The sequence below is a fragment of the Epinephelus moara genome, chromosome 20, assembly GCF_006386435.1.
Source record: "Epinephelus moara isolate mb chromosome 20, YSFRI_EMoa_1.0, whole genome shotgun sequence".
Taxonomy (NCBI): domain Eukaryota; kingdom Metazoa; phylum Chordata; class Actinopteri; order Perciformes; family Serranidae; genus Epinephelus; species Epinephelus moara.
The window spans coordinates 23,597,846-23,622,191 of record NC_065525.1 but is presented as its reverse complement, the minus strand read 5'-3'; the positions used below and the strand labels follow the sequence as shown (position 1 = coordinate 23,622,191).

The following is a 24,346-nucleotide window of genomic DNA, read 5'->3' as shown; positions in this document are numbered from 1 at the left end:
GAGGGAGAACAGGCTCTGATTGGAGGGAGAGCGAACCACGCCCACTTAGGAGACAGGAAGAGTAAAGTTTTCTTAACATTGGATAAGCCTACAGTGGGGTATCTCCTCTATCCAATATCTCTGCCATTAGCATTGATTGCACTTTCACTGCTGGAAAGGTCGACCTTTCATAAAAGTGAGCTGTCTATGCAGTTGTTGTGGCAGTTCAACTTAGGACCCAAATGCAAACACAACCAGGAAACTGAATGGTTTGAGACAGTTTATTGTAGTTTGAAGAAGTGGAGCTGAAGGTTTGATTGAAATGATGGCTGAGGTGGGCTGGGAATGGTGAAGCGGAGCAGGCAGACTAGTTGAAGGCAGAGCAGTCCAAATCCGGAGGCAAAAGTCATGAATGAAGCTGGATGTGGCGGGTTACGGTTGAGGCTGGCGTGGTGAACCTGAAACACAGAGCAAAGTGTGAATTGATGTCCAAAAAGATAAAGTGTTCAAAATCCAGAAGTTGGCCTAGATGTCTGTATCGCAAAGGAGACTGAATGATCTTACGAGCTTAACTGTAGATGGGGTTCAGGTGTGCAGGTCCAGCAGCTGCTGGCAATCAGAAGGATTTGCAGGAGGAGGGAATCAGGAGGCCACGCCAAGCAAACACGTGAGACACTAGGAAGGGGAAACAGGAAACACAAGGGAGAGGCAAACCCGATTGTGCCTGTTCTTACTACATTTTGCATAAATTGAACTTTGCTCATGTATTTTGTCAACCAAAGTCGATAAGTTGGAGATGTTCTAAAATTTGCATCACATAATTGTCCAAACAAAAAAACATACATAATAGTAATATGCAGATAACTTAACTTTGACCCACATTAGCTGACAACAAAATTAACATTCTCCTCTTTTACCCCTTTAGCTGTTAGGACTCCCAGTGGTCTGGAGGTATTCAGCACGGCAGAAAATCTGACAGTCTGCTGGAATCATCCACCAGATGACCCACCAGATGGTTATTACATCACGTCCCACCCACACATTTACCCTGCTCCCATCTCACTGTGGACAAACCAGTCCAGTCCTGGTGTAAACTGGTTAAATGAGTCAGTGTGTGTTAATATGGGCACATTTACTCCAGGTCACACTTATGAAGTTGGAGTTGTTTCACTGAGGGGAGAGGACAGGAGCAAGAGGACCAGTGTTACACACACAACAGGTAAGAGAAACAACAATACTGCCTTTAAAGCACTGGTTCCCAACCTGGGGGTCCCGACCCCCCTAAGGGTCACCAAAGCTTCACGGGGGCTTGCTAGTGCCTCTTGATTTTAAGGGGTGTAAGAAAGTTTTTTAAAATATACAGTTGGCCTGTATCCCAGCATTTTATATATTGCTGTAGAGAAAACTACAGTCAGGGTTTCCCACACATCCCTTTATTTTTTTGTGGCAGCCCACCACGATGAAAACATCTGTCACCACATTTTGATTTTCTGTTTTAAGAGCTGGACCATTCATCAGGAGCACTGCTGGAATATATAGCCTCCTGTCTGGTTATTCACTGCACCACACTCTCGCAGCACAGAGAATACTCTGGGCAAAGACAAAGCAGCAGAACATCAGGCGCAGTGGGAATGAAACTTAACCGTTCAGTGCACTGGGTCTAAAAGTTAGCCTCTGTAGCAGCTGCTCCTCTCATCCATTGATCTGATCTGATCAGCTCTGATTGGATCTACTGAGCAATTATGCCCCTTGCCTGTCATGAACCAAGGAGTCAAAGCACAAAAACACAGGTTTAAAGTTCAAAGAAGGTCACTTTATTTTCCCAAAAAATAAATTTTACAAAGCAAATGACTAAGGATAAAAAAACTGGTGTTATAGAGCCCTTAATAGAGGTCAAAACAAAAAAACAACGTACATACTGGCTGATCAGACCAAATTAAACACAATGGGGAGAACGTACACAGACAATTAACACAAAATGTATTATGCAGATACCATAAGACAGTTTAATAGTTGTTCTTTAATGTTATTGTTCTGCATTTAATGTAATATGAATTATATTAATTATGGAAACAAGTTGGGAACCACTGCTTTAAAGGATAAGATTAAAAATTCTCAAGTCTGTTTTAAAACAATTGTCAGGTGTCTATTTGAACAGTGATATAATTTTTTTTTGCTGTAATCATTTCTCTTCATGTTGGCCATGAGATTCCTTCCAAATGTGTATTCAATGGAAGTTTTGGGAGACAAAACCAGAGTCCTCTCTTTGTGCACAAATGCATTCAAAACTTTATCTGAAGCTTAAACAAGGCCTCAGTAGTCGGAGGTAGCCAGTGGGTATCTTCCAAAGTAATAGCCTGTAGAGTAAAACTCCCCCTGACGGTGTTTCCCTGTTGAGTTGCAGCGGAAGGAGAGTAAGAAAAAGAGGGTATTTTGTACTAAACAGTCTGTAACTTGATTTTTACCAAAGCTGAAGCCTCATATTAGCCTTAGATAAACTTTAATACACAGCTGACAGAAGGAGGACTGTGTTTTGTCCCCCATGACCAGTATGAACAGAAGGAGTGATTACAGCAAGCAAAACATGTTTCAGTGTTCATACAGTCACCTGACTATTGTTTAAAGACGGACTGGAAAATTATTATCTACCATACAAGTCATTTTATTATCTATCTTTGTCTCTGTTTCTCCCTCTATGTGTAGATCCAATGCCAGTCCAGGTGGCAGTCCCTCTTTCAGTGGGCACAAACTCCGCACAGCTGTACATCCAGCGTCCACAGCTGGGGCTGATTGACGGAGTTAAAGTGTGTGTATGTCCAGGAGTGTGTGACACTGTGTGTGAGGGATTTTGCAGGGACACGTGCGACTGGTACGCCCTCCCTGCCGGTGTTCATATCATAACTGTTGGCAACCTCAGTCCAGGATCAGAGCAGCAGCTCAGGGTGTACAGTACAAGCCGGGAGCAGATGGGACCACCTTACTACACCCGCCCCGTCAGAACAAGTGAGTAACCTCTGCTGATACTAGTACATACTGATGCACATACAGGTGAGATTGCCAGTGGCAGCAGACATATTACAAATGCTTCTAACTTGAAGGTATCAGCATAAATATTTGGGCTGATCTCCACTTTAATTATCTCTTTAATGATCTCTGTTATTGATCACTTTTTCTCTTCATGATTGCACCACTTTAGCTGTCCTCATTTGGCATCAATTTAAAGTACTTTTTCATATCTTCATCTCTTTCTGATTGCAGCTATTAGATTAAATGAATCCACCCTATTACTGGCGTCACTTTACTGGTTACCTTTTAATGCCTCTGCGCCAGCGATTGGGGTTTGTTTTCGGGCTTTCCGTTTGTCCCATTCTCATGAACACGGTTATCTAAAGAATGCCTTGAGGGAATTTCTTCAAATTTGGCACAAATGTCCCCTTGGACTCAATTATGAACTGACTGGATTTTGGTGGTTATAGGTTATAGATCAAAGGTCAAGGTCACTATGACCTTGCATCCATCTCATTCTCGTGAATGCAATATCTCAAGAAGGCCTTGAGGGAGTTTCCTCAAATTTGGTACTTACATCCACTTGGACTCAAGAATGAACTCATTACAATTTAGTGGTCAGAGGTCAAAAGTCAAGATGACTGTGACCTCACTGTTTTTGGCCATAACTCAAAAATTCATATGCTATTTATGACACCATTTCACACAGATGTCAAATAGAACATTAGGATGAGAAGATCTTGTTTTATATCCAAAAGGACAAAGGTCAGCTTTACTGTGACATCACAATATTCTGCAAAAACTATTTTCTAGCTTTAACTTAAGTCAGATGTTGACTTGATGACACTAATCTTGGGTGCCCACCTTGACACTGTGCTGATTGTAAAGATCTTCTGTGCTGCCGGGGGGAGGATGTGTGTGAAGCATCCATGTTTTGGATGTAAATTTCTGTCTTTGGGGTTGCCCGTAGATAATATCTTATTAGAGCTACAACAATCAGTTGATTAATCGATAAGTCAATCAACAGAAAATTAATTGAGAACTATTTTTGTTATTAAAAAGCCATATGTTTGCTGATTTCAAGCTTCTTAAATAAAAGATGTCTTTGTCAATGAAAATAATCTTTAGTTGAAGCCCTAAATATCATCTTTAAATCTGTTTTTAAAACAAAATTACATAGATATGTATGTGGTGTCTTTTATCCTGTTGTTTTATTAGAATGTAAAGGTCCACTGTGTCAGATTTAGCGGCAGCTATTGGCAGAAATCATATATGATAATCATAAATATGTTTTCACTAGCTTATAGTCACCTGAAAATAAGAATTGTTGTGTTTTAATTACCTTAGGATGAGGCTTTTATATCTACATACAAAGCTGGTCCTTGTCCATGGAGTCCGCCATGCTGTTTCTGCAACAGCCCAGAACAGATGAACCAGACACTGGCTCTAGATAGGGCCATTCCAGTTTTGGGGTTTTGGGGTTTTCACATCGACCACAGTAGTTATCCTACATGCTTTGCACACAGGAGAAGTTTCAGTTATGCAACCTCCACTTGCCTTTAAATCCTACACACCAGACCTTTAATATGATGTTTGCTTTTTTTTTGTAAAAGGCTTCTAAACATATCAGTTTCATCATTACTGCAATGATTTAGCTCTTTTTTATAAGTTAGGCATAAACACATAATCCCCAGGTGTTTAAAATATCCCCAACCAAAGAGAATTAGTAATTTCAGTATGTTAAAGTATTAATTACAGTATGTGTTGTGGGATATGGTTTGTGATTTTAGGTCTGGCTCCTCCAAACAGAGTGAGGGAAGGCGTGGTGACGGATTCATCCATAGAGCTTCTTTGGGATCCTGCGCAAGGACACGCTCACAGCTATGAGGTCGTCTGCCTCAACTGTGACCATTCATACATGGTAAATAAAAAATGCAGGTTTTCTCCTTGAGATTCATGTGAGCAGTAGTTAGCATGATTTTATGTATTAAACATTAACGTGCCCTCTAACTAATACTGTTACTGTGAGAATTATAATAAGGCTCTTTGGATATATCTTGTGTGTGCTACAGGTGCAGAAGGTGTCCAGTCAGAGTGCAACGTTTTCTAGTCTGACTCCGGGCAGGCTCTACTACTTTGCTGTACGAACAGAGAAGGAGTCCTTCACAGACAGTTCCCCTGTTACCATTAACATCACTGCAGGTAAGCACACACACAAACACACACATGTACTCACACTGCTCAATCTTCTTTTATTCAGACTACTACGTGTAATGTTTTTTTTATATGCCAGCACCCAGCCCAGCAGAGGTGTCTCTTGTCAATAAAACCACATCATCCATATGCATTCGTTGGAGTACGGTCAAGGGAGTTGCGAGCGGACTCATCCTGTCAATCAAAAACAGAACATCTAGCCAAGAGCTGATCATTTCTCATCAGGAGGCCAGGTCAGTCTCACTCTTGACAGGCAGTGCACAAATTATTACAGTTTTGTGAGACTGGAATTCCAATCACCACATCTAAACTTTCTTTGATGACAACTGAGTGCAACACAGATTACTCAGAGCTTGTGCTTTTAAACACCGTGTGCTGTGTGTGTTCACAGATCTTACAGCTTTGAAGGCCTCGCTCCTGGAAGTCTTTATACAATTAAAGTGATTAGCACCAGCAGGGAAAGAAAGAGTAATCCTGCCACTGTGATCCTCCATACGAGTAAGTTACACAGTGAAAGACATGCAGTATCTGGCACCAAATATCAACCGTGTGTGTGCCCACATTTGCATGTGTGTGGGAGGGAGCGAGGGGGAGAAAGAAAATTATTTGGATTATAAAATGTCGCAGGAAATGAACAGTCAGAAGAGAGCAGAAATGTGCAAATACAATTTAAAATACATATTAGATTAAGACAGTAAGATTTCTGTAAGGAGTGCAGATGTCCGTGTTAACAATGAGAGACAAAAAGGAAATTATTTTTTATCTCTCCTCAGTTTCAGCCTTAGGTCACTTCACTGTTAACATTATATTGCAATGTTGTGTCAGAGTAGGACGGTCGTTTGAAATAAATCATTGTCAAAATAAAAATTAGAGTGCAAGCTGTGGAGCATAAAGGGACCAGCTGAAAGAGAGATGATGTGTCTTTGGCTTTAAACTTTGCTCAGAAAGCTGTTGGACAGTCATAATGCTGATTATACTTTAATTGTTATCTATGCTCGGGGTGAGCTTGAAGAGGATAATGCGTCAGTCATGGATGTGCATGTGTATATCTGTCTGTCCACAGGTAATCTCACAAACTACTGGACCCATTAGCCTAATATTGTTTGTGCACTTTTATGACTGCATGCTCAAGGACCTCTCGTGGTTGCAGTGATTCACAGTGTTTGAAAAAACAGTTTTATTGACTGCTCTTTCATGCGGTGATTTACTCCTGACTCTTTGATCCTCTTAATGAGTTGGTAGGGGGCACAAGTGATGGACAAAATTACTTAGTAAAAGGCATTTTGAGCAATTGGCTATGATAAAAATAAAAGTTTTATTGAGTCCGTTGCAGGCCATATTTTAGCCATTGTCGTATCACAAAAATTGACATCCAAAGAAAAGTCTGGTCTTATTTTCATTTCATACCTGATATGTTATGATCCACTAAAGTTAGGCACAATACAAGATGAAAAAATCCCAAATTTAGTTGTCTTTGCCACCATATTGACTGTTAGGGAGCTGGGAGGGACAGTTGAGTGAGATTCAAGTCTTCTTTGCTTGGGAGGGGAGAGGAAGGTAGCGAGAGGTGTTATTGCACATTGTATCCAACGTTTATCTTCATATAGCCTGTCTACTCTTGTTACACTTAACAATGTAACCTGCATTTTGTCTCCCCTTCATTCCGCCACTCTCATGCACACATGTTGGACACACAGCCTGCCCTGCAGTCCCTGCTCCCCACTCACATGCTCCCAAACACACCTGGTGGAGATCTGCACTCTACTGAGAGCACTTCTCTAGTTTTACACATGTTTACACAAAGAAATTATTTATATCACTGTAAAAATCAGCCTCCAGTATTCCCCCATGCTGGTTCAAAGTGAGCCTATAGGTTTATATAAAGGTCAATTTACACCTGTATTCACAAGTGTATTACCCAGAGTGAAAGACAGTGATGATTATGTGTGAGTACATGGTGTCACATGCTAATAGTAATCTTGTCTCCAGTTCCAGAGGTGCCACAGGAAGTGGCTCTTTCAGAGCAGGTAGTGACATCTGTGTTTGTCACCTGGAGACCACCACCAGGAGAGGTGGAGTTGTACAAGGTAAGACATGTATACTACTGCACCTGTTTAGTTCCACATAACAATCACTGAAGGAAAGTAGGCATTATACGTTGCCACGCCATTTCCAGACAGATAATGATGTGTGTCAGTGTCAGTTGGTTTTCTCAAAATTGTATGTTTTTCAAGGACAAATGAGGCCACATGCATCAGGTTCTGCACTTACCTGTTGGTTACTTAGCAACCGTTGTCGGCACACCACAGATTTGGTTACCAACCCTTTAAAGATGTATGACCTCCGTAGAGACATGGCCAGGAAGAATGACCAAGCACATTACATGCATGCACAACACAAACCTACATTAAAAGAAATAAAAAAAAGAGACATTAGTTGATATACTGACTTGGAAAAGCAAATGAAAATCGTCATGTTTTTGCGTCCAGTAATTGAAACTTCACTTGGGTTTTGTAAAGCCTTAACAGAACTCTGAAGATTTCTTTTTTTTTTCTCAGCTTGTTTTTGGCCTGCAGTCTGTGGACAGGAAATCATGGATTGAAGTGCTTGTCCAGGGCGCACGTTATGAGATCAGGGATTTGATCCCAGGGTCAGACTATGGTGTCAGCATTCAGAGTGTGCTGGGCTCCGACACCAGTCAAGCAGTCCACAGAGAGTTCAGCACACGTAAGAAACACTCATACACACAGGCCAAAATTCTGTACAGTATTTTTGGAAACGGCAGGCCTGTCAGGATGGAGAAAGTTATTGGTTATTTCGAAGTTAGAGCATCATGCCCTCGTAACACAAATAAATAATTAAATTGTGGCCTAAGTGATAAAAACTGTTGTAAAATTGAAAACATTGTTTTCCAGGCCCAGCAGGATTATGCGCCCTTCATTTAGACAACATAAACTCCTCTTCTGTCTCTGTGAGCTGGGACAGTGCGTTTGGAGAGTTTGACTTTCACAGAGTCACTGTGGCCAACGCCTCAGTCACAAACACACTCACCGTACCCAAGGAGGAGCGGGTTGCCGTGGTTACAGGCCTGGTGGACGGCTGCAGCTACAACGTGAGCACTGAGAGAGTGAGAGGCATGACAGCGGGGAGCGCTGCCTCTTTGACTGTAACCACAGGTAGACCATATTACAAGGGCTGCACCGGTCACCACCCCGTTATTATCAGCCGCCTTTATCAACCTTTTTCATTAAATTACGGAAACTTTCTCCACCTCTCTGACTCCATTTCTCCCTTTCCTGTCCTTCATGAGTGCCAGCCCGTGTAAGAGGAGTGCGTGTGGTGAATGTGTCTGCACGTGCATTCGCGCTACGTTGGGAGCAGGCTGCTGGGTGTGTGGATCATTATCAAGTCAACCTGCTACCAAACCAGGGACAAGTCACAGTGCACCCTGCACGTGATGGATTCATTCAGGTACACACACACACACACACACACACACACACACACACACACACTCAGTGGACACACACACTGGCTCAGTCTTTCACTGAATCATTGCAGACGCTGCAGTTCACCTAAAAATCATCAGTGCAGTGTTATGAAGAGCAGTAACAGGGGAGGAGGACTGGCATTGCAGAGCTCTAGACTTGCAGCTGAGTTATGATACTGACTGTCCAAACTACACAAACATATGTGCATTATCTCTCCTCCCATTCAACCAAATCCCGCCCCATACCGTCTCCTCCCGGCTGCCAGGTGTCAGATACCCCCCAAAATGTAACCTTACACACCACACACACAGAGCACAGAGTTGAGTAATAGATCTCATTATTTATTAAGTTGGCCTCATGAGCTCAACCCTGAATGATTCATTTGCTTAAGCAGCTCTCCCCAGAGAGAGAGAGAGAGAGAGAGAGAGAGAGAGAGACCAGAGGGAGAACGTTAGCCTTGTGCTAATGAGAGGACCCACTGCCCTCCCTGGTTAGCCACTAAAATTTTGGAATACCTCAAGACCACGAGTTGTTAATATGCAATGCCTGGACAACTAACCCTGTGACCTTTACTCATGCCACTAACCAGCCTCTAAACCTGGAGTTATTTCAGCTCGGTGGATTACCTGTAGACCTAATGATTGTGCACTAACACTGGATGCAGCTCTACTGCTGAGGCCTCTAACCAGCTGAGTCTAAACTAAAGCTAACTCTGCTACCCAGCATGGCCTTCTTCTCACTCCTCCTGCTGCTCACACTCTGCTTCAATGAGACACACTCACAGGTAAGAATTCAACACTCGATATCTGGCATTGCTGCACATACAGAAAATGTAACACCTACAGACTGTTAGACTTCTTGTGAAGTGCTCAGCCATATTTCTGGGATGTAACATAAGGTGTTAGTGTGGCTCACTGCCATCCAAACATACTGATGTCACAGGTGATTGCAACACACATTACAGCAAAAAAGACTGCACTGCTTTGTCACACAGACATTAACTAGCACAGAAAGAAACAAACAAGTGCAACCACAAGCAGAAAAAAGCTGTCATCCATTCACAACCACCCACCTTCATATTGATACAGATGGCTGAGGATGTAAGGGTCCTCTTCAAATAGTTGTGGTGATTTTTTTAGTGGGCTACATAATGAAATACAACAACAGAAGGCTGTGTGCCCTTAGGGTTAGTGCGGAAAGTAATTTAGATTTATTCTTGCTTCTTTTTGGGGAGATTTTTCAGAGGAATGCTGTATTTTACTAATATATTGTACGGTAATGATTCCTAACCAGGGGTATGTGTACAAGGAATACATCTGCAGTTTTCAGTGAGTAATACTGTTGGAATGATGCCAATTTGGGGGAAAAGAAATAGAAACTATGAATAGGTACAAAAATCTAAATCCACAAATGTCCGTCTAGGAGGAAAGTAAATGATTGACACTTGCTGAAAAAATAGTTGATTAGTTGATTGACAAGAGAAATTTGACAAGAAATTCATCTGCAACTGTTTTTTCAAGCAATAAAGTTTTGCAGATAAGAGAGATCTGCTGGTTCCAGGTTTGCTGCTATGAAGATTTGCTGCTTTTATTTTTCTTATGGGAAAGTAACAAGAATATCTGAGGTTTGCACTGCTGCCAAAACCAGCAATAATAAATGAAAATTGAACAAACAAGCAATGAGAGACGTTACCTTGGGCTTAACGAAATTATGATGGGCCATTTTACTCATTCTCTTATATTTTATAGAGCATTTTATACGTTTTATAATTAACAGTGTTGAGTGACATCCAGTTTAAAATCCATTAAACATAAACACATTTGAAACTTGATGGGTGTTTTTAATGAAAAGGTACTTCCAGTGGTGGTAGAAGAATTCAGATGTGTTGCTGAAGTTAAAGTATTAATACCACACTGAAAATGCTCCACTACCTGTACGAGTCCTTCAGATCGTTATTGTGCAATAAAATGGTTGCTGTCAGTGTTTTACTGTTATATATGATGTTTTTGGATTCATGTTTGTGCTGCAGTAATGTGCATATTGCATTTAACTGCTGTAAATGTTTAAGGATGTGTAGTAAGTAGTAAGTAGTAATTTATTTGTCCATTCAACAGAACATGATATTTACATACATACAATTAGGATTTCTATATTAAGTATGGGCGAAAAGGCGTAGGCTAAAGCAACAGCTTATTATTGCCTACCCTATTTACAAGAAGGAAAGTTACAGAAACAGAACAAGATAACGGGATGGCACAGTTTTAAACAATGATTTTTTGTCTAAACTGAAAACAATAAATAATATTAATCTAAGCAAAATCTTCAATTTATACTAATAATTGGCTTACTTTATCCTAATATTTTATATTTATTGAATACCTTAGTTTTAAACATCTTTTTAAATTTTGTGACTGATGTGCATGTTTTTAATTCTTTATCAAGGTTATTCCATAAGTTTACTCCAATTACAGATATGCATTTGCCTTTTATGTTGGTCCTTGCCTTTGATTTCTTAAAAATGCAGGTTCCCCTATAAGGTCATACTGGGACTCTCTGGTTGAGAACAGCTCCTGTATGCAGGGTGGAAGTAGGTTGTTGTGAGCCTTAGAGAGTATTACAGCAGTGTTGAGGTTAACCAGATCTTCTAATTTCAGAGTATTTGTACTGATGAAAAGTGGATTGGTTGGTGCAAAGTAGTCCTTTTGATGTACAATTCTAATGGCTTTCTTTTGCAGGATGAAGATTGGTTTGATGATTGTTTTATATGTGTTCCCCCATACCTCCACACAATATGTTAGGTATGGAAGTATGAGGGAGCAGTACAGTATGTAAAGTGAGTTTTTGTTCACTGTGTACTTAATTTTATGTAGTATTCCAGTTGTTTTTGAGACTTTTGTTTTTATATTATCTATATGTGGTTTCCAGCTGAGTCTATTGTCTATAATGGTTCCCAAGAATTTATGTTCATAAACTTGTTCAATTTCGGCACCATTTATCGATAGTTTAACCGGTCTATTGATTTTTTTTATTGCCAAATATAATGTATTTTGTTTTACATAGATTCAGTGATAATTTATTAATCTCAAACCACTTCTTGAGGGTCACTAATTCCTTTTCCACTGCACACAAGAGCTGCCCAAGATCTTTTCTGGAGCTATGTAAACTTGTGTCGTCGGCAAAGAGGACACACTTAAGCAATGGCATTGCATCACAGATATCATTTATGTACAGGATAAAAAGTTTGGGACCCAGCACAGAACCCTGGGGGACTCCATAAGTTATTTTTAGTGGGTCTGAGTCTACATTATTCATATGCACATACTGCTCCCTGTCGCCCAAGTAGCTTTTGAGCCATTCATGGGCTACTCCTCTAACACCATACCTCTTCATTTTTTTCAAGAGTATGCAATGGTCAATAGTGTCGAAGGCCTTCTTGAGATCAATAAAGACCCCCACAGTGTATTCCCCGTTGTCTATGCTGGTTGAGATTGCTTCCACTAGTTCTATTACTGCCATACCATGTGCTCATTGTATATACTGTTGGGTAGTTTAATCTATAGCGATGCATCATATTCTACAAGAACATCATATGTTCGTAGCGTGGCTGTCCTGTGGGAACCACATGTCTATAAAAAGTCAGAAAAAAAGCCTGTTTTCAGCTTTGTAACAACGCATTTATCAACTGATACAAGAGGGTTTTTCAAATCAAATCAAGTTCATTTATGTAGCACATGTTTTTGAAAACAGTTGACCAAACTGCTGTACAAATTAAAAGAATGACACACAAATATATAGCCATGTGACATGTACACAAATATAAAACAGAAAGACACCGGTAAGAACAGTTACATACGATAAAATACTAAAATAATAAAACCACTACAAACAACCACGGGCCATTGAATGTACGTTTTAAGATTTGTCTTGAATGTGTTAATGGAGGGGGAGCATTTTGTTGAAAGTGGAAGGCTATTCCAAAGCTTTGGAGCAGCAACCACAAAGGCATGATCTTTTAAAGAGTTTATTTAGCTTGAGAAGTAGGAGGATTTTCTTCACACATACAGGAACACTTCATCCCCCAGTTTATCACAAACGTTCCACATCAACACATCTGAAGATGCATGGATTTCTGGACAAGAACAATATGAAAAATTGTAATCAGAAAAGTAACTAAAGCTGTTAGACAAATGTAGTTTATAATGTAGTAGAATTATAAAGTTGCATAAAATGGAAATACTCGAGTAAAGTATAAGTATGTCGAATTTGCACTTAAGCGAGCACTCGAGTACATATACTTACCGTAGTTACTTTCAAACTGTAGGGGAACCACTGATCTACAGTATATTAGTGTTGAGCTTGTTGGTCTTGTGTGTGCACTGGTGCGTGTATATGTTGTGACCATGTGTCTGTTTTCGCAGGCCAATGTGGTGAATGTCAGTCCAGGGACACATTACAGCGTAACGGTCACCGCGGCCTCCTCCTCCTCCTCCTCCAACATCAGCCCTGGAGTCAGCCGCATGATCAATACTAATGAGAGCGGTGAGACGGGCACGCACTGTTTGTTGTTGTTGTTTAGATGGGTTTTGTTTTTGGGTGTTAAAGTGCCATCAGGTTCTCGTCTGCCCTCTGCTGTTTAATTTAGTCCCTGTGTAGCACATGCACACACACACTGAGGGGAAGGAATTAGTACAGTAGATGTGTGTGTGTTTGTGCGTGTGTGTCTGTGTGTGTTTGTTCCCTGTTTAATTCCTCTTAGGTAACTTAAGCCCGGGCTTTTGAACCGCAGGATGAATGGGTCTGCAGTGAATGTCAGTGAAATGCCACTGCTGTGTGAGGCCTTATTCATCAGAGTTCAACCTAAAACACACTCTCTCTCTCACACACACATTCACACACATACGCTCGGAGGATCAGACCCCCACAGACAACAACAGTATTCTTCAAATGACTCTGTGTTCTGTTGAGTTGTGATATACACAAGTATCTGTATTGGATATTTGCTGTATTGATGATATTGAACACAGTATATAGAGTGAAGATGAGATGTGAAGACAATCTTCTGTTCTCTTTTCTCCTCTTTTTTCATTCACACTCTTCCCATCGTCCCCTCTAGTTCCTGGTCCACCTTTAGGCCTGGAAGGAGAGGCTGTGGGCTCTAACGGTATCCTGCTCTCCTGGACCATGCCGTCGGATGCCAACAATATAGATGGATATGTCATCAGGTAATTCTTTGTTGTCTTTTGGAAAAACTAAAAAAGATTTATTTTTGGTCTGCTGGAGCAGGTACACACAGGTGGTGAGTGTCAGATTCACAATCCAGGAGAGTGTTATTGTCTTTGTCTGCTGAGTCACCATGAGACCATGAAAATATAAAGTATCGATTTACTAAATATACATTTGTCAAATTTAATGAAAAGAGAATACCAATAAATAAAGGAAAGACTTACCACAAAGATACATATCAATTAAAAAATAATAAACATCTCTGTGCATTGTGGTTTTGTACACACTTTATTTTTCCATGTGTGGGACTCCAGTGATTTGCAGTTTTCGGGGGTGGAAGAAGCATTCAAATATTTTACCTGAGCAAAAGCAGTAATACTACAATTTAAATAACTCTTTGCAAGTTAAATTCCAACATTCAGAAGTAATTATTATGCCAAATGGCCCATTTTGTGCTGTCATATATATCATAGGATTATTACTACTGATGCAATAATGCAGTATTTTTGTTGTTGTGGGTCTAAGTGGAGGTTTTAACTGCTTACTTACTAAGCACTGTGCAGTTTAATTTTATTACAGAGCCCTAAAAACCACATTTTGTACAGTACATTGACAATATTTCAACCTGTTTTTAATTTAAACTGACTTGATTTAAATGTCCTACAAATTAGTGTCTCCTTGAAACAAGACAGGAGAAAGGATTTTAGAAATTTATTGTAACAAATTGACAAAAATTTTAGTCTAAAATAGCCGGAAAGACAGAGATTTCTGTCACTGAGGTCAAAGAGGTACTTTAAAACTGTGCTTAAATACAGGAACTGAGTAAACTTAAAGGTCCAGTGTCTAGGTTTTAGAGAGATATATTGGTAGAAATGGATTATGATATAATAAGCATAAGTATATAAGTAGTTTTCTTTAGTGTAAGGTCACCTAAAAATAAGAATTATTGTGTTTTTGTTACCTTAGAATGACCCATTTATATATAGGTAGGAAGCCGATTCTCATCTACGGAGAATGTTATGATGAACTGCCATTTTTCCACAGTAGCCCAGAATGGACAATCCAAACACTGACTCTAGAGGGGGCTATTTGCATTTTGCATTGGCCACTGTAGTTGGCAGCCCCTCCGTGACGAGAGCTTAGGAGAAACACTGATTTGTAAGGTGAAACTGTTTGTTTTGGAGAGAAAGTTTCAGCTGGTTGCAATGTGCAGTTCTCTCCCCTAGATGCCACTAAATCCCCCTAAATGTTACAAACTGCTTCTTTAACTTACTCTTAACTTTTCTTTCTGCCACTGACAGTTTTGCACCTAAATCTAACTGAATATAAGTCTTTTACTGTTGCTCAGGGTCCTTCATCCACCCTCATACTGTTTATTAAAATATAATGTAAGTTTATGTAAGATGATGCTGATCTTAAAAACTGATTTCTCCCTGCAGGTACAAGGAGGTGTGTCCCTACCCTGATCCCACCTTCACCCAGGTGACCAAGTACCTGGACATACCAGAGACGCTGCTCACTGACTTCACCTCAGGTTCTACGTACCACATTGAGGTAGGATACACAATTCAAGATTCAAATCTTTATTCCCATTAGAGGGTAGCTGATAGAAATCTGCTCAAACACAACCAAAGCCAAACAATAAAAACTTTATGCACCAAAAATAGCACACAAAAAAATAGAAGCTTTGATAAACTTAAGAGCCAAATTCTGTGAATATATTTACTTAAATTTTTATATTCATTAGACACACACCCAAGCACCAACAATCTTAGTGTGTGTCATAACAAGCATATTCCTGGAAACTGTATTCGTGTATTATCATGTGGACAGATCCCACAGGAGCAGACTATTCTCTTGATCTGGCTGAATGCTGGTAATTGATCCTGGCTGCATTATTAATCAGGTAAACAGATCTATGGATCAGCCATGGCTCTTTCCACTGTCTGTTGTCACTGAGCTTGAATGTGATCGTGCTTATTAGTTTTCAGAATTCATTAACCCACAATGACCTTCATACAAATGGACTCTGAGAGGCTGACACACATTGTGATTATACCTGCACATTCTGTATTTGTGTGTGCGTGCGATTATGAGTTTGTGTGTGTGTGTGTGTGTGTGTGTGTGTGTGTGTGTGTGTGTGTGTGTGTGTGTGTGTGTGTGTGTGTGTGTGTGTGCGTGCGTGTGCGTGCGTATGTGTGTGTGTGTGTGTGTGTGTGTGTGCATGTGCGTGTATCATATTACTGCATCTCACCTGTGAGTGTGGTGGCCCTCTAAGCCATGCACAAAGCTGAACTGACAAACTAAGAACATTATAATTATGTTAATATCACCTGAATGATAAAAATCATAGATCACGGAAGCTGAAATAAATTGCTTTCCTATTGCTTCCTTTAATCTGTTTTACGTAAGTATTACTAAGTATTGACAGTTTTTTTAATTTTATTTTATTTTATTTTATTTTATTTTATCTTGTTTAATTTTATTTTATTTTGTTTTACTTAACTTAATTTAATTGTATTTTATTTTAATTTATCTTGTTTCATTTTATTTTTCTTTATTTCAACAGTGTAATTGCTGTATGGTAATAAAAAAACTTAAAACACTCCAAATACAGTTATTCTCAGGCAATAAAGACAAAATCATGAACACTTATTAAGTGTTATTAAGGGCTATTACTTATGTGCACTTTAAAATGTCCAATTCATGTTACTATTCTTACATTTAGATTAAATATGCTTCATTTTAAACATTTAAAAAAATAATAAACTACTCAATATATATAAAATATATGCTCTATCCTACTCCATCAATACACAGTCAATCTCATAAACAAACTCGCTGTCCCAGCGTGCATCCCCATGAGTAAACTACTCTGTTTATGCTCTTCATATATAATTAACAACACTACCCAGAAATGAACAAAAGAAAACCAATAACAATATCACCATAAGAGAGCTCTGCATTCCCCCTCCTCATTTCTGTACTTCGCTTTTTTTGTACATCCTTTTAAACTGACTGATGTTTTTACTTTGTTTGATCACTTCCTCTAGTCCATTCCACAAAATCACCCCACAAATAGATAGATACTTTTAAGGATTGAATTTAATTAATGTTTCTTTTTTAATATATTTAATTTGGTCTTTTTTACTTAATGTTAAAAGTATTGTGTCTATTTATTTTATCTTAGTCATTTCTTATTAAATTTAATTATTTATTTGCATTTAATTGTTTTCCCTCTCTTTTTAAATTTGCTTATTTTTCATACAGTAACAATCTCAAAATACAATCCTATATCTTTTCGCCTATTTCATCTGTCTTCTATCAGTCAATGTATACAATTTTACATTTTTTAATATAAATGGAAATGAGCATTGACACAGTAATATACTGTGTGCATAATCTTCTTTGGCTCAATAAAAATATATTTTTTTTAAAGTCCAATTCAGAGTCATTGATTCACTCTATGGTAATTTGAGGTTGCAGTTTTTAATGTTATTTTTGCATTAGACTGCACTGTGCAGGTGTTGTGCTTGCTCTCTGGACACGCTCCTCTGTAGGTTATTTTCATCACATATTTGCATTAAGAAACATTTTTAAAGCCAATTAGAAAAAAGATGAAAAATGCCCTATGGCCAAACTAAAGACACAAATATGTTCCTTCTATATTAATTAGTTGACATTTCTGTTTAATATGCAGTGTGTTTCATAGTGCTCCACTATAAATATGAAGTATTGAGTTAGTTCATACGCCCCAGCTGGAAGCAGCTGACCGCCCACTGACTGAATCATCGTTTTAATTACAACAGTCACAGCCCATTTTCACAGCAAGGCGGTCCATTTAAATGTGACGTCCTACTCACTGATCCCTGCTACACCAATGCTGCCACACACCGCTGCTGCTGCTGGCAAAGCTTTGCCTCCACCACCCCAGCCTCCGCCTTTCTAATTATGAGTCTCTTCATGGCTTAAAGGTCAAAATGGTATTTAATGTCTTGCTTTGGGCCCACTCTTGTATACCCGGGGGTGTTTTCTGCATTGTGCTCACTGTTTTGCCTTGGCATGCTGCTTGTCTAATGTGAGGAGTGCTGCTTGTCTTAAGTGCAGACCCATCAATGCCAAGCATAGCTGTATTTCCATTTGTTGCAATAAATGGTTGAATCTATGATGAGTGTGTTCCCGGCAGAAATCTAGTAAATGAAAGCTGAAGATGGATCTTTCAAGATAAAATTTTGGAGGTGGCATTCATTATTGTCCATTTAGATGAATTCCCCATTAGCCAGATAATCAGGCTTTAATTGCCATTTCATTTTCGTGTCATTATTAATTTCTTTATCATTCATTTTTTATTTATTCTCTTTTAATCTTTGAGAAGATTAAAGATGTGGGCAGAGGCTGAGTTCTGTTTACACACTATTGACACATACCTGGTGTATACTGTTGTATCATTGTTGTTAACATGTTTCTGGGATCACTGAATCACCTTGAACAGAGTGCTGTTCCAGTTGTGATCATTGCCTGAGATTAGCACCCAATCGGGATCTGGTGACTGCCCTATTGACAGGAACATGAATTATTCATTATTAGTAATACCTATACCATCTCTGTCTCTCTGTCTCTCTGTCCCTTTAGGTAGCAGCCATAGTTCCCGCTGGAATAGGAGCCTTCAGCAAATCTTTATACATAAAGACAGCAGAGTCCCGTGGGTTTTTTTGCACATGCACACACTTGCATATGATCTCAAAATCTAGAACAGTCATTTTATATTTACCGTATTGTATGTCTGTGTGTGTGTGTGTGTGTGTGTGCATTAATTTCTGTGTGCATTTCCTGCAGCCCCCGGCCTGGTCACAAACTTGACTGCGTTTGCTCAGAACCACACCTCCGTCATGGTCACCTGGTTCCTGCCGCACCGCATCAACGGCCTCATCACAAAGTTTGCTGTCAAGGCTAAACACGCTCGTACTGGGCAAACGGTCCGCACGCTAGAGGTCAACGCAGAGGACATCATGACCGGAGCGCTGCCTCACTGCAATGTACTGCATTACACATTTTCACCCTTTGTCTTTTTCACTGAACTGTTATTGTGAAATGTTCTGTTCTGTCAGGATTATAGATGCAACCAAAGCACAAGGACAAACATTTATACAACATAGGGCTAGATTTTTTTTCTAATATACTTTTCCCTCTTTGTATGTCCTGTGTGATTTGTATCTATAGGATGCAGCTGATATCCTGTCCCGCGCGACTCTTAGTCCCTTGGAGATAACAGCATCGTCGTCACCCATCACCCTCTCCGCCGTGCCCCCTGCAGCTTCCTGGAGTGTGCCCATATCTGTAGGAGTTGATCAGCTACGACCTTACACTGCCTATCTGTTCGAAGTGTCTGCCTTCACCTCTGATGGAGAGGGACAGATAGCCTCCACTATGGTCCGCATGCCAGAATCAGGTGTGGAAAAAGAAGCAAAACAGGCCCCAGTCCAGACTGTAGTTAGCATATAAAATATTTACTGCATTTATAAATTAATGATCTCTGTGTGTTTGTGTATGACAGCCCCAGAAGACCCACCACAGAACTTCTCCATATTGAATATGACGTCTAGATCAATATCTGTGTCCTGGAGCACTCCCAACATTATTACAGGAAAATTCACCTATGTGCTCTACCTTTATGGGCCAACAGGTTGTTAAATATTCACTCTTGAACACACTTGCATGCATACATAGACTGACACAAACTCTAAATTGATAGAAATCCACTCACAATTTTCTGTTTCTTCTTCATCCCAGGATATTTGTATGAGAACAGCACAGCAGACACTCGGTTTTCTCTGACTGGTTTGACCCCCTACACACAGTACACGGTGGCTGTCCGAGCCAAAGCTGCTGGAGAAGTGGGTCCAGCAGCGCAGGATGATGTAATTACACCTGCTGAGGGTAAGACCACTCATAAATGAATGTACTAACATATGTATTTTTGTGTTTAGATGTATCCTCATGAATTCACTTAGAATTTTGTTTTGTTCACTTCTATGTCTGTGTCTAATTCTCCCTGGCTCTATTTGCCCTATGTGTGTGAGTAGCACCCAGTGCAGTACAGGACTTGATGGCAGAAGCCGAGGATTCAGTTTCAATCCGTGTGAGTTGGAGAATCCCTGCCCAGCCCAACGGTCCGATCACCCAGTACAAACTGCAGGTTCTGGTTGGCGAGGTTCTGCTGCAGGAAATTACCCTCCTGGCAGAGATGGTAAGCCAGATGTCACATCTATGTATAGCCACCATAACTGCATCACATCACAGCTCAGTGCTAATAAAAACTCAGTGTTAAAACCTGAACCTGTTCAGCTGAAAAGGTTGAAAAATCCTTGGATGTATACTCACAGTGTGTACTAAAGAAACATGTTTTTTTCCATTGTAAAAGCACTTCATGATTTTCAGGGTTAGGACATCTGTATGACCCATTAGAACTGTTGTCAAATTCATCCATCCATCCAAATACACTGCCACACACTTCTATTGGGTCATAAATGATGATTGAGACAGATTACTTTTGTATGAGTGCATACATCGTTTTTCAGGAAAATCCTGCATAGTATACCTTTAAGAGCTGATGAGCCAAAATGATACAGAATCAACGCTTTGCTCTGCACGCAACCGGAGTAAAACTACAGTCAGACGATAACATGTATATTTCTACCTTCAGAATACAACTGGTTTGCATGAAGATGAGACCGTTCCCCCTGATGTCCAGGACAATCCAGGGCGCCGTAAGAGAACTGCTGAGCTCAGTTTGGTCACATCACCGCCCACTTTCACGGCTACTATTTCTGCCCGCACGCTGCCCACTGGTGCAACCGCTTCCACCGTCACACACTTTGGTCAAAGAAGCGCTGATCAAATCACTAACACCAATGCTCAAACAACTGCTGACTCCATCGTCACAGAAAAGCCCAGCACCAGTTACGTTTCTGCTTCACACGCTTACAGCACAAACAGTCAGTCTTTTGACTCTGCGGTCTCTGGGACCTCTGCATTCTCTCTCACCTCTGTGCCAGCTGCTACACTTCCACCCTGGCTGACAAAGCAATCACACGCTGGGGATATGACCTCAGATTCCTCCCCCTTGGCTCTGACCCCAGGCCAGCTACGCCTGTCCACACACGATGCATCAATTACTGGACACGCAACACGTAGTGTGGCAACTTCTGGTACTACAGGTGGGAGAGCGATAACCATGAACACTGCTTCTCTTAACTTCCTGCAGCCCTTCATAGAAGGATTTTTATCTATTCCAGTGCTAAATACTGTGTGTGCATGTGGTCTTGTGTATCGATCTGTGTCTCCATGCATGCTGCAGGTGTGACAGTTAGAGAGGAGGTGATGGAGGTTTTGTCTGAGGAGGTGTCTTACTTGGTGTCAGATCTGAATCCCTTCACCGAGTACACGTTCAGGGTCACTGCCTCCACAACAGTGGGAGAGGGACCTGCAACGGACATCACTGAGAAGACCAGGGAGCAGGGTCGGTGGTCACATTACATCACATTACATTACATTTATTTAGCTGACGATTTTGTCCAAAGAGACCAACAATAAGAGCATTCAACCATGTGGATACAACCCCAAAAAGTGCAAGAATCATGCAGTCAAGATCTACTTTAAGTGCAGTATTTAAAGACAAGAGGAAATAGAAAAGGAAGTGTTTTGCTTTGCTTTTACATGTCACTTGGATTAACCCCGAACAATAAAAAACAAACAAATGAGAAGGCTAGCAAAACCTTAACAATTCTTTGTCCCTAATAATGTCTTTAACTGTATGTGTTGTTTAGTCCCAAGCTCAGTGCTCGAAGTTTCCTATCAAAACATCAGCTCCACCTCCATACAAGTTACCTGGGTCCCACCTCTCAACCCCAATGGGCGGATCACTCATTACACTGTCTATGGCCTCAAACTGCACAATAATCAGGCCTTGACATGGGTTACAAATACCACCAGCATATTGATAACAGGTAATCAACTTTTCTGCTCAGCTCTATACAGTCATTATAATAATTATGGTACCAGTCTGTTGCTAAATGTCTCTGTTCTAATGTATAGATTTGGACAAGTATACTGCATATAAGCTACGTGTAGCTGCATCTACAGCTGTGGGCGAGAGCTCTCTCTCTGAGGAAGACGACATTTTTGTTTTCACCTTAGAGGACGGTATGTGCTGAACACAAACTGTACATGTAAATATGTGATACTAGGTTAGTTAGATTGTTTGATTTGATTATGTCTCATTCTATAATATATCAGTTTAATCACATTTTATTCAATGAAAGATCACTCTGGGATTTTTCTTGTCCGTCCCTTCCTCAGAGCCTGACTCTCCGCCTGTGAACCTCGCTGTGGTTGACACCAGCCCCTCCACTGCCACATTAGCCTGGTCTCCTCCAGAACAAGCCAATGGGATAATCCAACATTATGAGGTCCTGTATGAGAACGAGTCCTACTCTGCGTTGATGAACACGTCCTCTAACACAGTCACTCTGATGAACCTGAAGCCATTCACCTACTACAATGTGTCTGTGAGGGCGTACACACGTTACGGCCATGGCAACCAAACGTCTGACACTTTATACCTGCTGTCTGGAGAAGACGGTGTGTTGATAGATGCATGCAAATACACTCTTATGAAAATCTTTAGTAAAAATATCGACTGTTCAGATTTTAGTAAAGGTGCATCTTGTGTTCTCTCTCCAGTCCCAGGCAGTCCTCCATACAATGTTACTTATGAGTCGGTCAGTCCCAGCGAAGTGAACGTGACCTGGGAACCTCCTTTGATGCCTAATGGGATCATTACCCACTACAGCCTAGAGCTGTGGAATTCCACCCACTACCTAAACCTCACCTCCCTCACCAACTTCATCCACGTCATGCATCTGAGGAAATATGCACGCTATCGCGTCATGGTGCAAGCACACACACGTGTCGGGCCGGGAAACCACAGCAGCGAGCCACTCAACATCACCACACTGGAGGATGGTGAGAGGGACGGGTGGGGGAGGGGAGAAAAAGGGGAGGGTTTGTTTTCAGTTCCAGGACACTGCACGATTACATCATGACTGAGTTCGAAGGGCATCTGATTAAATCTGACTTTCCTCTCGTCTTTTCCTCTTCAGTTACATCTCTGTTTCAGCTCATGCTAATCATGTTACATCACAGGTATTTGATGCCACATGACCCACGTGACCCCCATCAGGACTGAGAAGCACAAACAACAACATCATTACAAATAACCTGTTTTTTAAATTTCAGAGCAATATTCTGTGTCTGTCTGGCACGTTCCTGAGGTTCTTATCCGCCCAGTGCAAATATATTTTTTATCACTCATCAGATTCTGTATTGACAGGCCATGCTCCTGTTTGTGTTACATTACTGGAAAGCCTTTCTCCTACATCTCAGCTCCAGACACACCTCCACAGTTCCTCCGCGCCAGGAAGTTGTCAGACTATGAGGTAGAGTTGTCATGGGAACCGCCCCGTGAAGCCAATTCAGACATACTCTACTATGTGGTCAGAGTTTGGTGAGTTTCTTTCTTCCACCTCTCTCTCTCTGTTTAAAAAAGAGATTTAAAAGGAAAACAGAACACATTGCAACATCTGGTGGCTCTCTTTGTCAGGAATGAAACGACTGAGCTGTGGCAGAATGTGACAGGGACATCAGTGGTTATTAATGTAGACTCAGAGAGTCGCTACAACGCCTCCGTTTCCAGCTGGACCAGGCTGGGAAATGGAGGAGTGCTGATCTACATCAGCTTTACCACCACTGATGCAGGTGCTTGATGATTATCAGAGCATTTTTAGATAGATAACTTTATCATCCTCTCATACAAAAAAAATCTTTACACTGCATTTGAATGAAGCACTTTTTTCTCACTTCCTGAATATTTGTCTGTGCTCTTTGGCTTTCAGAACCATTCGACCCCCCTCAGAATGTGACTTATGCAAATGTGACCGCCTCCTCTGTCATCTTACTGTGGCACCCGCCTACTGAACCCAATGGGATCATTGTACACTACACCATTTACTACTCTGATAACAGCACTGTCGCTCAGCAGGTGAGACATGCACCATATATAGAATATAAAGATAGCAAGTGACAGATTAAAGCTGCATGCAGCATATTTTTATATAAAAGATAGGTCAAATGACTACATGTAATGTAGAAAGTGTTGCTAGTCGTGAGAAACCCACAGAGGATTATCACCCAACTCAGCGGTTCCCCGTTTTAGTGTCTTTTAGCTCATTGTTTTGGATTTCTGGCCTGCAACTTTCCTGTTGTGGTTCCCTCACACTGCTCTCATTGACTTTGTTGCCAGCAGCAGGTAGTTGTTTCCAGCTAAGAAAAACCTTACTGTAAGCTACATGCACAACACCAGCCAGTGAAAGTTA

General features: G+C 40.7%; 1 protein-coding gene across 4 annotated transcripts in view; it reads left to right on the top strand.

Annotated features, from left to right (window-relative positions):
- ptprq (protein tyrosine phosphatase receptor type Q) overlaps nt 1-24,346 on the top strand; it is a 58,793-nt gene that overhangs the window by 6,526 nt on the left and 27,921 nt on the right. For 2 of the 4 annotated variants that reach the window (XM_050074116.1, XM_050074118.1), the window contains exons 9-33: nt 905-1,198; nt 2,683-2,982; nt 4,776-4,906; nt 5,058-5,187; nt 5,279-5,432; nt 5,591-5,697; nt 7,189-7,286; nt 7,758-7,926; nt 8,115-8,375; nt 8,510-8,670; nt 13,109-13,229; nt 13,804-13,912; nt 15,353-15,467; nt 18,546-18,615; nt 18,750-18,949; nt 19,134-19,362; nt 19,468-19,596; nt 19,704-19,850; nt 19,997-20,160; nt 20,617-21,130; nt 21,271-21,432; nt 21,740-21,919; nt 22,008-22,115; nt 22,272-22,553; nt 22,656-22,937. In XM_050074116.1, coding sequence (XP_049930073.1) covers nt 905-1,198; nt 2,683-2,982; nt 4,776-4,906; nt 5,058-5,187; nt 5,279-5,432; nt 5,591-5,697; nt 7,189-7,286; nt 7,758-7,926; nt 8,115-8,375; nt 8,510-8,670; nt 13,109-13,229; nt 13,804-13,912; nt 15,353-15,467; nt 18,546-18,615; nt 18,750-18,949; nt 19,134-19,362; nt 19,468-19,596; nt 19,704-19,850; nt 19,997-20,160; nt 20,617-21,130; nt 21,271-21,432; nt 21,740-21,919; nt 22,008-22,115; nt 22,272-22,553; nt 22,656-22,937 — 4,617 coding nt within the window. The remainder of the gene's footprint in view (nt 1-904; nt 1,199-2,682; nt 2,983-4,775; nt 4,907-5,057; nt 5,188-5,278; nt 5,433-5,590; nt 5,698-7,188; nt 7,287-7,757; nt 7,927-8,114; nt 8,376-8,509; nt 8,671-13,108; nt 13,230-13,803; nt 13,913-15,352; nt 15,468-18,545; nt 18,616-18,749; nt 18,950-19,133; nt 19,363-19,467; nt 19,597-19,703; nt 19,851-19,996; nt 20,161-20,616; nt 21,131-21,270; nt 21,433-21,739; nt 21,920-22,007; nt 22,116-22,271; nt 22,554-22,655; nt 22,938-24,346) is intronic. The other 2 variants (XM_050074117.1, XM_050074119.1) reach the window with 2 other exon arrangements.